Source organism: Leptidea sinapis, chromosome 9 (genome assembly GCF_905404315.1).
Source record: "Leptidea sinapis chromosome 9, ilLepSina1.1, whole genome shotgun sequence".
NCBI classification, from domain to species: Eukaryota; Metazoa; Arthropoda; class Insecta; order Lepidoptera; family Pieridae; genus Leptidea; species Leptidea sinapis.
This window is the reverse complement of record NC_066273.1, coordinates 4,349,347-4,364,889: the sequence shown is the minus strand read 5'-3', so window position 1 is coordinate 4,364,889 and position 15,543 is coordinate 4,349,347. Positions and strand designations below refer to the sequence as shown.

The 15,543-nt window shown below is 33.9% G+C and overlaps 1 protein-coding gene across 12 annotated transcripts in view; it reads left to right on the top strand.

Annotated features, from left to right (window-relative positions):
• LOC126965958 (protein 5NUC-like) overlaps positions 1–15,543 on the top strand; it is a 203,257-nt gene that overhangs the window by 70,237 nt on the left and 117,477 nt on the right. For 3 of the 12 annotated variants that reach the window (XM_050809784.1, XM_050809789.1, XM_050809792.1), the window contains exon 3: positions 7,489–7,642. The exons of 6 other annotated variants lie outside the window; for them this stretch is intronic. In XM_050809784.1, coding sequence (XP_050665741.1) covers positions 7,489–7,642 — 154 coding nt within the window. Of the gene's footprint in view, positions 1–33; positions 2,011–7,488; positions 7,643–14,026; positions 15,423–15,543 lie in introns of those variants that run through there. 3 more of the 12 variants (XM_050809795.1, XM_050809794.1, XM_050809786.1) reach the window with 3 other exon arrangements.

Sequence of the window (15,543 nt, the reverse complement as noted above, 5' to 3'; positions counted from 1 at the left end):
ATAATATATCTGTCTTCAAATATTTTTTTTCAGTGTCTTGGAAATCACGAATTCGACGAACAAGTGGATGGATTGCTACCTTTTATTAGAAACCTAACTTCACCCGTTTTGGCAGCTAATCTTATACTAGACGAGGTTCCACTCCTAGAAGCAGAAACAAATTTATATAAATCAGTTGTTTTACAGAAAAATGGTGTTCAAATTGGTGTGATTGGATATGTTACACCAGATACAAAGTTTCTTGCTCCAAAAAATAAAGTGAAATATGAAGACGAGATACCGGCACTTAGACGAGAAGTAAATAAGTTAAAAAGTCATGATGTAAACATTGTTATCGCACTAGGACATTCTGGTTTTATAAAAGACTTGGAAATAGCTGCTGAAGTAGATGGTATTGATTTAGTTATTGGAGGACATTCTAACACTTTCTTGACTAATAAAAATACTTCAGAAATTCCAGAATTTCGACAAGGGGCGTATCCTGTAACAGTCATTCAGAAGTCAGGTAGAAAAACTTTAGTTGTGCAAGCTTACGCCTACACTAAGTATATGGGAAAACTACATCTTTTATTCAATGATGCTGGAGATATTATAGATTTCAATGGTGAACCAATTCTTTTAAACGATTTAGTACCGAAGGACCCAGAAGTTCTAGAAATTGTTAATAAATATCGTGGAGAAGTTAATCGGATCAATAATAAAATTGTTGGAACATCATCTGTGCTATTGAATGGTGAAAGCTGTCGATTGTTTGAATGTAATTTAGGTAATGTTATGACTGATGCAATGTTAGACTACACAAAAAGACACGCTGGATTTGCAGATGTTAATATTGCAGTGATACAAGGTGGTAGAATACGGTCTTCAATAAATCGATCTGAAAAACCATTTCTCTTGACCAGAGGCGACTGGATAAATGTTATGCCATTTACAGATACACTCTGCATAGTTAGCATGAACGGAAGCGTTCTACTGAAAGCGTTGGAGCACTCAGTTGATTCGTGGAGAAGGGTTGATACACCAGGACAGTTTCTGCAAGCCTCTGGATTAGAAGTTGTTTATGATTTAGCTAATTTGCTAGGAAATCGCGTGGTAAGCGCTAAAAGCATGTGCGTTGATTGTGATAAAGTGAGTGACGTTCGAGATGATTTACAATATAAAGTTATAATGTCGACGTTTTTGTCTGAGGGTGGCGATGGTTATTCAATATTTGAGAATCTAGAAAAAGAAGTTCTTACCTATGGCGAGATCACTTGTATTTTAGATTATCTTAGTAAATATAGTCCTATAGATCCGGATATTGACGGACGTATAAAAGTTTTAAATGAAGATAAAGTAAATGACATTTATATAATTGAACCAGTTAATGTTGGGATGCCTGATAGATTCTTACCGTCGAGTACGGATAAATCTCAATCAACTTTAGAAGTAATAATATTAAGTATCGTAGTATCCATATCATGCTTATGTCACATAGCATAACAGTGGCTTCAGCATAAAATAACGAAAGTGGACTAACAGTATTAGGCGTTAAATTCTAAATAGTAGTACTAGTAAGTAAAAAACGTTTTTACCAAGAAATACGTAAGTAATTTATAAGGTTTATATATTAAGGTGTTATAAGATTGTCCAAGACAACTCATTGACAATTATTGCTTTTGTACACTCTTTTTTGAGCTTGGTAGGTATGTATTTTTTGTAACGTAGCGTAAGTACGTAATTTTTTTTATGTAACGGAATCAGTTAATGTAATTTTCTCTCAATAACAACGGATTGAACTATAAAACTGCATACTTTTATCTACCACCGATGAAAATGCAATAATTTTTTATAGTTTGCATAGACGTATAATAAACAACTAGACTTTTTTTATTTCAAGAGACACTTACCTCAAATTAGACATCCCTTTGTTTTTAAGTTTGGATATTTTGTTGTTATTTGGACAGTTTTTCACTGAACACTTTGTCATTGTGTGGCATTGTATTCAAAGCGCAGTCGAAACACAAAAGAAGGAAAACTCTACCTAATACGCGTGACCTTCAGACAATTTTTAGCATGTGATTATAGTTGTTTGTTGTACGTCCATGATAGTCTGTCATATTTTTATTACGTACCTACGTGCTCTGTGTCTGTTTGTACGTAAAGGAATCTTTTTGCTAGTGATTAGCATTCCTAATTTAAACTTAGGTACTTATTGAAAATTAAAGGGTGATATGTTTTTTTTTATGATTATCTATTTTTTAAGGGATTATATAGCACGTGTTATATAAGTTATATTTATACTTATCTTAAAATTAGGTATATTTCATATAATGAGCAATATTATGATTCCAATTTTTGTGGTAGGTAATGTATAACATAGTTGATAATAGTGAACGTGATTATGAAATTGTGAAATTAGTTAGTGAATTGTAGAATTCAGCTATTTTTGCACAATTATTGATCCTATTTTTTGGGCGTAGCGAATAATGTTGCAGAATTCCAAAAATGCAGAATTAAGCAGAATCGTGAAAGCTATGGGTAGCTATGAATCTCATATTTTAGCCGATTGTGGCAGTTCAGATTAATGTTTCAAATAAAGTTTCTACGCTTTATAATATTTTATGGAAGGCTCTCGAAAAGCATTGGGTTATGTGGATATCCTGTGTTTGACTTTTTTGTCTTTCTCATTTTATATAGTATTTTCAAAACGTTTAGCATAATTTGGGTTGGATGTAGCAGACTGGTAGATAGATATCTCAGGCCACACAACGACCCGAGATTAGTTATATGTAGTAATAAATACGTAAACAAATACTTTTACCTCATTTTTTTCTTTAAGCCCCTGCTAATGAAATTTTAAAGGTTATCATGTAACTATGTGCCTTATGATCTTAATTAAGTTCTGGGATAGTAGGTAAATTGCATTCTACAGACATTTAATAGTTTATCTACAAAAGTGATTTTACAGATTCTACATGCGAAATATAAGTACCTAACTTAATATAAAACTTAAATTGGTATTGAAATACCAATATTTGATACTGTACCTACGAGTATACAAAAATGTAGTATGTAATAAACTTACCTATATGTAATATGTATGTAATAAACTTACCTATACCTATAGGTAGTTGGATTTAATTATTTTCTACTTATTATGAAAGGTAAACAATAAATGCCAAATAAATTGAAAATTCGCTTTTCTTTCTCTACCTTCCTTATTTAATGAAGACTAGAGAAAAAAGTTTTTTGAGGCTAAAAAAATTAGAAAGAACGAAATTAAAACTAAAGATCATCATAACATTATACATATTATAATAATCTAAAAAAATACTTCTTAAATAGCAATGGATTTAACCTAATTCTATTAAATAACACAAGTGTACAGCTTAGAATAATAATACCCAGCATATTATAGCATTAATAGTAAAGGTTATGCATGAAATTACCGTTTTGGCGTAGATATTGGCTAATAATATGAATTACAATAAAATCGCATTAGTGTGAGATTTCGAAGTGAAACTTTTGTCACGTCACTCTCGATTGTTTATTATATAAAGTAAGGATATTTTGAAAATTACAGTAATTTTAAAGACTAGTCCCGGCGTGGAACTTACGCAGGAGAAGCTTGCAATATCAATGCTGTGTTTGGAGGGCATGCGGCTAATGAAAAAACCGTGCGAATTAAAATAAATGGAAGAATCAATCCCGAGGTCACCACTCACTCATCAGGAAGCCACTAAGGTAAATTATGATGAATTTAATGCAATGGTAGAAGCTGATTCGCATTAAAATACGCAGAAAAAGCGTCTTGGTTTGATGTTAGTGTAGTGTCTTGACATCTTGTCTGAATTAAATATATGTTAACAATCAATCACTGCCATGACATCGACAGTGACATTAACCGTGTGACGTCGTTCGGAGCGTACGTCACCGTGCTCGTTACTGAACAACAGTTGTTTCACCTGTGGCCAAACGCGAGACATTACAGTTAGGATACCCACAACACATGAGCAAATAAAACAGAATATTGATCCATTTAAAGCAAATTGGTAACATAAGAAAAGCTTGAAAAATGAGTGCTGCGTGATTTAATTGTCTTACAGAGAGATTCACGCGTAAAAGCTTGCCTTACTAATATTCGGGATAAACGAGCACACATATTACATACGAGTCACTTGATATATTATCACACCGGCCCATACTCTATTGCATTGCCAGAAGAACCACAAGAGCCGGCTTTATAAAGCGGCGGATCGTCGAAAACACGTTGGTACCTACGGAGCGGGTAGTTGGAACGGGTACACCGTTGTGAAAGCCAACGGTTTTACTACTTAGGTAATATGTTTTGTCATCTTACAAGTTTTATCCTTAGTCACATTGGCTCTAGATCTGACAGCGTTTTTTGAGCCTACCCACTTAAAACACCACCTGAGGTTAGCTTTGGGGAAGTGCCCGCTAAGCCTTTATCGTAGGCGACCTTCTCTTGGGGACAAAGAGGCGGGAGCGGCACTCCCTTGGGAGTATCCCGCACAGAAGATGGAACTAGTGATATCAAAAGGATGATCACAAACGGGAGATGAGTCTACGTGTATCTGGTTATTCCCGAATGCCAAGAGGCGATCCAGGTCAAACGAGAGTTTGTTAGGGGTATCAGTGAGGGCGTTTCTAGGCCGAGCTTGGGAGTCGAGGGTCATACCCAAGTACTTGGCTGTGGTCCTTAACAGCCAAAAGTACCTTAAAGTAGCGGGAAAATAGCGCCTGCTGTACCCAATATGTAAGTGAGGGTAGATCGTATTGTCCACCGTAGCTGTGAACTGTTCTCTGTTCGCTCTCGTCTAAAAATGAACCTTGGTATGGTATGGTATTCTGAGCTATTTTTCGCAAATCCATGTCTACTGTGCGCCTAATTTGCGTGAAAACACCCAGGGTTCATTTCGTGTTAAGCCTAGTAAGTCGATTTTACACAGAAATAATATGTTCGCAGTGTATGTAAAGTTTCTTCACGATGTTTTCCTTCACTGTAAGAGCGTCGAATAAACGAACGTATGAATTTGAAAAACACATTAGTACCTAAAATCGAACCGGCCGCAGCGCCTCCCGGATGAAATGCTGCCGTAATGACACTCTTGTACTCAATATTTTGTGTCTTATTTCGAAGTATGTCGGAATCAGTTCTAATGATGTGTAATATATTTATTTATTTTATAATATTATATACTGGTGTTGTTTGGGCTGTTCAATGCCTTCTATATAATAATTAGTAACCAACTTGTCACAATTTAAAGGGCTATGTAAAAAAAGAGTGTATACTGATAAACTGTATATTAAAGATTCGTCCGTCCTACAAGGTACCATGTGGCTAAAAAAGACAGTTCCCCGCACGTCCGATACAATGGCGCCAAACTTGCAAGCGCCATAGAGTATATTATAGTCTGTTATTGACACAAGAGTAACTATTTGTTATTAACTTATTTGTTCTCCGAACAGGTGTACTGAAAAATAGTTCGCCACCACTTTATATCTTCTTCTTCTTCTTTACACTCTTAGCAAAGCGGTCGTAGTTATCACGTTTTGTGGCATCTTTTGGGACAGATGTGATTCGCCTCACGAGCATTCGCCACTTTTCCCTGCTGGCGGACAGTTCACACACTCGTTGAATGAATCGCCCACAGCCGACTTAAGTTGGTCGGTCCATCGCATAGGTATAGATAGGACATAAGATGTTAAGTATCATTTGCCCAGTAATTTCACTAGCTACGGCGCCCTTCAGACCGAAACACAGTAATGTTTACAAATTACTGCTTCACAGCAGAAATAGGCGCCGTTGTGGTACCCATAATCTCTATCATTAGCCGGCTTCCTGTGCAAAGGAGCCTTCCACTGGTAAATTGGTATTTAATATGACACAAATAAAATTTGAAAATCAAAATTTTTGTTAATTTTTTTGATAACCTGCTGAACCCCAACAACTGTAAAGTAGATCCTGTAGATGAAGCCACAACCTGAGAGTTGAACAAAGCAAACAGAATTTTATAACGAGGCGGTACTCGAACGGTTAGCTCAGTTTGTTAGAGCACCGGCACGGAACTTGGGTTCGAATCCCGCATCGTTCATAAAATTTTGTTTTTCATATTTAATTTGTGTATTAATCCTAGAAGTGAGGGTTATGAACAACATAACATATTATTTAATATGAGTTTAAATATTTGTAATTATAAAACGCTTTTGGCTGAAAACTGAGCAGGTCCAAGTGGCAAGAAAGCTAGTACCGTCCTAAAGAAAGCTGGGTTGACGAAATTAAAAAAAATGCTAGAAAGGATTGGGACAATGAAAAAAAAACGAGCAAAACCTGGAAGCTGTTAGAGGAGGCCTATACCCACTAGGGGTAAGGCCCCTTCTATTCAACTTTCTAAAAATATATGCAATTTTAATGTAATGTGTAAATTAAGATTTTAATTTGATTTCATATTATGTTAGCTGATGTTTTTATATGTAAGTTAAGATAAAAATAGAGGCTTTATTATTAATAATGTTAAAATAACTGTTGCTTTTGGTTTCTAGCCAAAAGTAAGAAAAAAGCAGAAAAACTTCGTAGATCAGCATCAAATACACAGATTATGTTGATAAGCAGTTTTTATATTATATCAAATTTAATTTGACTAAAGATCGTGTGGGCTAGGTACTCATATTAAATTAAATATCTGGACGACCGAGCCTTGCTCGGATTTTTAAGAATGTACAAAACTTGAAAAAAAAAATACTATAGGACATCTGGATTCGAACCAGGGTCTTCTGCTTTCCAGATCACCCAATGTCCCATCTGAGCTATTATAGTCTTGTGTATATAATATATATATATAAAACACGGATAAATTACATTTTTTAATATTGAAACCTAGCTAGGTCGAATTCTCGCCCCCGAAACTACCTGTATACTAAATTTTATTAAAATCGTTGGAGCCGTTTCCGAGATTCAGAATATATATATATATATATATATATACAAGAATTGCTCATTTAAAGATATTAGATATATTTTTAACATCTTGACTGTTGCTTCTCAATATATTCTTGACAATGTAAAGTTTGCGCATAGGCACATAAGTGAATTTGCTAGAAACTGTCATAACCATAATGTTAACACCAGGAACAGATGTAAACTTATAATGCCTACTACTAAGTCAAGTTAGTGAGTTTTTACAGCAAGATTCCAGAAAATGTTTAAAACAAAAGTATTACGTTATTCAAAAGAGTTGTTAAGAAACGTTTGTGTGGTAAAGGTTACTATAACATAAATGACTTTCTTAATGATACCGCAGATTGGGAATGGAGCGACCGCCTTCGGTTTTTTAAACGTAGTTTTTTTATGAATAAAAAATATATGAATTTGAATGTCTAAAGAATAAACTGAATGTAATTAATTCATCATTACAACTAATCGTCATCTGCGTCAAAGGAAGATGGTGATGTAAATATAACTCATACTCATATTACACATTTCAGAGTTAAGGAAGCTCGGAAAGCAGCTGCCTCAGGTCAAGGACCACCTGTGTTATATCTTAATGCTGGAGACACCTACACAGGAACCGCCTGGTTCACAATATACAAATGGAAGATTGCTGCTGAGTTCCTCAATGCTCTAGAACCAGATGCCGTCGTGAGTAACACAGATTTTATTAGCTCATCGCAAATACGGCTTAATTGCTCCAAAAATCAAATGCCAATCTAATAAAAGCTCTCAAAAAAAATGAAAAAGTCGTTTGTTTGAAATTTGAATATGTATAGTACAAAGTCTGTTCAACGAGAGTTGATAAAAAATAAATTAAACCAGGTTTCTTACGTCGTTAAAGATCAGGGAAATTATTTTAATTTTAATTAAACTTAATACATGTTTGGTGACAAGGCAGGAAATTTGCTTACAAACAATCTTAGATTAAGGATTGGTCTCCGCTGCGCTCAAACTAGATACCGCACTACCTAAGAACAATAGCTTTTTTATTACGGCAACTATTAGATGCTTGTGTGCGTGGCATCTTGACACTCAATGGCATCTTTAAATCTAGTATTTTGTAACTTATATACGCTTCGTGTTATTTTAAATTGAAATTAATAAAATACAAAATACTTACTGATGCTATGTGATCCCAGTGTCTTTCTTATTTCTTGTAGTATTATTTTTTCAAAGTTTTACTACACAACTTGGCATTTTAGTTTCAATTATTTGCATAGTTTAACAGAACATGTGGCACGTGTTGACGTGTTCACGCATTGTTGGAGACTAGCTCGAGTACGCCCACTTGAGCGTAGTATTAGTTTCCGCAGTTTGCAGCTACGCCTGCGGTATCCAGTCGGAGCGCAGCGGACACCAATCCTTACTCTAAGCTATAACTTAAATAGCTCAATGTTAAAAGTCAAAAAAAAACATATTACAATATAAAAGCCCTTTTACATTGTGTATATTACATCTGGTCTACAATTAAGCTGTATTTGCATTAAGGTGGTGGCGTTATCATTATTTTGTTGTGAGTGTCGCGTCGGTGTCGTATTCGTGTGTCACACGTAGAAACAAAATATTAGAACACGGTAAAATAGTGAATTAAATGTTGTTGTTAATTAAAAAGGCATAAAAGGCATTTATTTTCTCAAAATTGATTCCTTTACAATTTTTTTTGATGTCATTTGTAATATACTAGATACTACAACCGCTTCGGAAACAAATGGCGCTCTGAGAGAGAAGAAGCGGCGCAGGAAACTCTCCCAACATTATTTTTTGCGCTTTTTCCAATAAAAATATACAATATTGTACAGTCATTTCTATCGCTATAAAATAATCGTAATCTAGTCCCAGGCTGTCCGACCGATTTACGACAGAGCCATTTTCTTATAAATTTATTTATAGATAATGCCTGAACAGTGGCTGGGACTTTATTATTAAAGTGTATACATTAACCCTTAAAGCTTAAAGTTAGGTTAGAGAGGCTGATATTTATTAATGATGGCACGTAATGACAATAGTATAAAAATAAATACATGTAAGATAAATAATGCAAGAACACTGAGGTTTGAATCCAAATCTATCGAATTGTTTACACTTTTCCTTCAACCAACAAAATACACATAAGTCATTTCATGTTGAATATTTGTAAAGATCTAGTATAACGATGAAGCTGTAAATGTTGATAGCAATGAGTTTCTTGCAACTTCTTCTTCTTGAAAGAGAAATGAAAACTTTAAACATTCATTAGTGTCATTTCCTTGAACTAAATCAATACAGTGAATTTGATTTTATTTGATTTGATGGTCTGTGCCCAACCATAAAGTTTATTATAAGGAACGCTGATTATCATTTAGTTTCAAATGGGCAATACTCGAAGATAAAGAAATAATAATTTAAATGGTCTTATACAAAAATTATTTTGTGTTTGTATTTTGTATATGAATCAATAAATATAATCTTCTAACCGCCAGTCTTACGTTACTGCCCTTAAAAAACAGCGAATCTCTTAATAAGTTACATTTTTCATCACAGTCATCAAACAGCACGACGTTTTGCAGCTAGCACTTGTGAAGTTTTTACGTTATACCCTAAACACATGATCGGATTACCAAATCCGATTATGGCCGTACCAACGGCCGAACCATCGAACGCGGTCTGGTAGCGGACCATACTCGATTTAAAGTCGGATCGTCCATCGCACAAAATTATTATTTTTACTATCTGGGCCGTACCGAGTACGACGCCGGACCAATTGGTGCGGACTTCCGATGGACCGGCAGTACCAAATCCGACCATGTGTTTAGGGTATTAATATTGCTTGGTGAGCAGGTCTGTTTTAAATGCTTATATACCATTTTGAAGTTGGCGTCCTCAACAAGTACTATTTGCCACAAAATATTGCGGCAACTAACATAAAACTGATGTAAACGGTTTTAAAAACTTTTTTTTATGACAATAAGGGACGAGACGAGCAGGACGTTCAGCTTCATGTTTTTGTTTATTTGTTGCTTCCGAGCTGTGAAAAATATATAAGTACTATGTTTGATGTGATACAATTTATATTAAGCTTTATATTATACTATATACCAGCTGCCCCGACAGATGTTGTTCTGTAGATAATAAAAAACTACTGTTTTATAGGAATTTGCCAATAATATTTCAAAACAGCAAGAATTATTTCGTAAAAAATGCTCCCTGTTGTTATAGTGAAATTGTTTCACAGCGGTACTGTCAAACCGTGCGTCAATAAATTCTTTCATAGAAAATATGTCCATACAAAACAAATATTGAAAATAAAAATAATTATAGGTCCCAAATCGAAATAAAAACTATCCTATCTCTCAAGTTGGACCAAACTGCACTCCATGAAGTAATCCCCATTAAAATCCGTTCATTAGTTTAGGAGTCCATCGCGGACAAACAACGTGTCACGTAATTTATATATATTAAGATTACTAGGATGCCGCAATCGCTCGTCGTACCGCTTCGCTGCGGCGTATATGAGCGTAGCGAGGTAAACTAAGTCTGTGTACAAAAACAAAACAAAATTAATCCAAACAAAAACAGTAAAAATAATCTTTTGTAATTTGGCGCCATATTTAAACATGAGGAATTAGCGCCTTGTTCGTCACATGAGAAACTTGTGCTGATTTTCAAATTCAATAATTAAGAACCTGGCAGTCGAATCACTCTCGATTGATAGCAGTGTTACAATTAAAACTTTACGTGATTTGATCAATGGGCTCAATTTTTAAATAAATATAAATAGCGCGTTCTAATTTGGAATAATTTGTAAATCATGTTTGTTTTTAATTATAATAATTGAATCAAGTCGAAATTCATAATTCTGTCTACACAATAACCTAGAGATTTTCAAAAGCTTTCTATGAGTTCAAAAATTTTGAAAATCGGTTCAGAAATGGCCGAGAAACAGTTTAACACAGAAACCAATTGGAGTCACCCAGTGGGAGCTCCGCTCAGCTTCGCTCAATAAGTTGACAGTTATTAAATACCGAATTATAAAAAAATATCCAAACAATATAATATAAGGAAAAATATGTTTACAAAAATAAATCAAAATTATAGAATATTGATCAAATAGTCAAAGTGCCATAACGATACGTTCAGTAATTTTTGCATGTTTTCGCTGGAAATAAATTTAATTTTCATTTTATATATTTTAGTTTCTACAAATGATTTAAGTTTTCTTTAGTGTTAATTCCGCCAATATTTTATATATAATTCGTTTGCTTGTAAATCCCGAATCCCGAAATGATATAGATTTTAGACTTCCCGATTGAGCGCGATTGGCAGAAACTAAAATTTATTGAAGTAGGCGTTACTTTGCGGAAATCCATAATTATACAAATGATTTAAGTTTTCTTTAGTGTTAATTCCGCCAATATTTGTTTTTAAACAATTCGACACGTGTTTCGCCTCTACACGAGGCATCCTCAGGACGTGTTGTCTCGCCAAAATCTGGCACGAGACTCAATGAGTCATCACTACTAGATTACTTACAGGGTGTTCCGAAATGATGTTATAGAAAATCTATTTATTTAGGTGAATTATGTGTTTTATCTTTGAATATTTGTTTTACGATAACCGTTAAGTACTTCACGTGTATTTATTTAATGTCGGTATTGTAGTGCCACGCTGGATATAAACAGATAAAATAAACAAAGTGACAGGCATAAGGTAACATCTTAGATCATTTGTACGTCAAGATAGACTGTGACAGCTGTGTAAACGTCAAAAAAAATTGCTGACAATTAACATCTACTTGCTGACCCGGCAAACGTTGTTTTGCCATATAAAGTATAATTCACGCGATAGTTTTATAAATAATAGCCTATGTGTTATTCTGGTGTGTAAGCTATAATATTGTAAAGTTTCATCAAAATCCATTCAGTAGTTTTTGCGTTAAAGAAGTACAAACATACATCGAGACATACAAATAATGTACTTACACTAAAATTAGAAACATGGCCTGTTTTTACCGGGTGTCTAACAACAAAAGGATCTATCTAGGTAACATTAAAAATTAACGGAAAAAATAATATTGTAGCAGTAAGGTTTCATAAAACCTAGTCATTACAATTCAGAACTTATGTCCAAGGACGTTACCATAGAATTACTAAGACGTGATGTAGAGTATTTTTCGTTATCTGAATGAATAACAATAATTTATAAATCGGTGTAGTGTACGTTTCCGCCATGTTTTTAACAATAAATTCTAACATATTGCATATTATCGAGGCGGTCGTTGGACTATCAATTGGGACAAACTTTTATCTATTTTCCATTTAAATAATATCACAAGCGACACGGACAAAGCCCGTGGAAATCAATCACCAAAATGAAATGACATTTTCATAGCGATGATATTTTCTATCCGCGGCGCTCGGACGAACCACATATACGGTATATATATAAGTATTACTCGTGTAATACATTCGAACCATACATACAAGGTATGTACAACTGAAAATCAATACCGGTCTTTTTGCATACTCAGTTACATTACGTGAAACACGTCAACATAAACAAACACATAGGGCGCGTTCCCACTATTTCGTAACGATTAATATATCGTTCGACGACTGTCGTCTCTAGCTGTTCCCATTAATACGATTGTTTGTCGTCAAATTTTTTTTCGTTTAGCGACTATCGTATCTAGCTGTTCCCATTGGATCACGACGACATTTTATCGTTTCACGGCAACCGCTTTGTCGTTTACACATCATTAATAATTAAATAATAATAAAGCCTTTATTACAGTTAACAAAACATAAAAATTTACTTACTAACTAATACATATACTATAAAACATTTTAATTAATTAACTTATCTTACATAACTATATTATTAACTTAATCATTTGCAGTAACTTTTAAACAGTCTGTGTCCTCTTTCTGTTTGTCCTTCGACAAGCAAGCTACAAATCTAGTGTGGTTTTCTTGGAGATCAGTAGTGCGTTTAGCCTCCTGAGTTTAATGGACGAAGACGAAATTATAATAAAGTATTACTTTTTGAAAAGAAGAATTTGCGAGGGGAAGGGTAAACAGCACGTGTAAAGGACGAGACGATATTTTTGTAGTGGCTACGATTGCTATTGTTACTGCAAAAAATTATGTAGACGACAGTAAATCGTGTAAAAAACAAATCCATTTAAATATATAAGACACTTTAAACTACACGATTATCTATCGTCACGACAAAGTGGGAACACGCCCATACAGTTAATCCACGGTCGTGTATGCTATCAGGACTCTCTTTTTTTTTCTCAGGTTTTGAATTCTTGATAGACGATGCAAACTATAATTGAAGCATAGCTATCCCTAATTTCTATCTAATTTTAGGTAAGGATCATATCTTAGGTATAATGCTAAATAAGTATTAATTTTCCTTTATCTTTTGAAATCTTTTTTTAATCAAATTAAAACAAAATATTAATGTAATGTATTTTACTGCAGTCGTTTGCATAATATGTCTAAATGTCTTTAATATTTCAACGAAAATCAAATTTAAAGCAGCGCAGATATTTATGTTTCATTCGTTATAAGTATAGATCGATTTTGATTGACATATTTGATTTGGAATTTATTGAAGAAGAAGATACTACGTTCAAGAATATATTTGAAAGTAAGTTCCAGTGTTCATTTTTATAGGCTATCAATATTGACCAAAAATGCATGAAAGAATTATAGACTGTACTAACCAAGTAACGTAGTTATAGAAAATTATAATGTAGATTCCTTCTCACATTAACCCAACAAGTAACATAAAATACTAATTAAAATTGTGTATGTACACACTTAAAAATTACCTTCAAGTTTATGTGGTGGCTGTGTATGTTTGTTTTTTAATTGGTGTCATAAATCTGTGTATTAATCATGTCTGTTCTTTTGTTTTCTTTGCTTTCTATATGCTATTACATTGTTTATTACCTTAGCTACTGATACGAACAATATTATTCATACAATTCCGAAACCAGTCATAGACATTTACAAATGTTTATTCTTATATATTTTCTGATTACAGTCTCTGGGAAATAACGATTTAAATAAGGAATCAAAGCTCTCCCCATTTTTGGAAAGCATCGACCCCACCATTATAGCATCTAATGTGATTGTGAAGAGCGATGAAGCTGTTAAAATATATAAATATTTGATCTTTGATATTGATGGAACCAAGATTGGGCTCCTAGGTTACTTGTCTCCTGACTCATCAGTATTAGACAGCGAAGGGAAAATCGAATACGTCGATGAAGTACTAGCACTGCAACAAGAAGCAAACAATCTCAAGGCTGAAAATGTCAATATCATACTTGTACTAGGCCATTCACCATCAAAAAATATAGAAATTGCAAGAGAAGTTGAAGGTATTGATGCAGTTATAGCTGGTACACAAAATGTCTTCTTCACAAATGGTACAACTTCAAAAAGTGGTTTAGATGATAACGAAAATCATTTAATGGTGAAGCAAAAATCTGGCAAAATTGTTCCACTTATTAAATCCTATGCATATACAAAGTATCTGGGCAAAGTTTTGTTAAAATTTAATCAAAAAGGAGATATCATCAATAGTGAAATAGATTATATACTTCTCGATAGTTCAATTCCTCAGGACAAAGAAGCATTAACACTATTAGAAAAATTAAAACCTGATATGACAACATCTAAAACGACGGTCTTAGGTAAAACATCAGTAGTACTCGATGGGGATTCCTGTAAGAAAGAAGAATGTAACCTCGGTAACTTAGTAACTGATTCCATGATACTTCATTATGCTATACAGTACGTTGGTGTAACTTGGACTGACGCTTCTGTCTCTATAATACATGGAGCTGGACTTAAAGGTAAAATAGCACCAGAGCCGAGACCCGGTGATATCACAACAAATGACCTTCTATCCGTGATTTCATCAACAGAAAATTTAGTAGCAGTTATAGTTAATGGAACCATAGTTAAGGCAATTCTCGAACAATCGGTTTCTAGCTATACAAAAGCAGGGTCAGATGAATTTCTACAGTACTCAGGAGTACGAGTTGTATATGATTTCAGTAAGGAACCTGGTTCTAGAGTCGTAAACGCAGTAATACGATGCTGGGAATGTAATATTCCTGAATTCTATGATCTTGAAGAGGAACGAAACTATAAAATTATTATGCCAGCGCCTTTAGCGAGAGGAGAATATGGATACACTATGTTAGCTGATCTAGAAAAACAAAACCTTGATTTTGATGAGGTATCTAGTACTTCAGAATATATAAGAACAAGAAACCCCGTATACCCAGAAGTGGCTGAGCGTATTACAATGAATAATGTGGATCAAGTTCCAGATTCTGCCCCTAGTTTTAATTTATCGATGCTACTTTTATTTCTTATTGCCATACGCTTTGTATTATTTTAGGTTAATATAACAATAAAATGTAAAATTGTTTTATTTATCACATCTTACGTAGTCTACTCGAAAGTATTTCATATTGAAGAAATATTTGTAATATTTATAGTATAGAAATATTTTTACACATACGTAAGTGCCAGAAATATAACTCT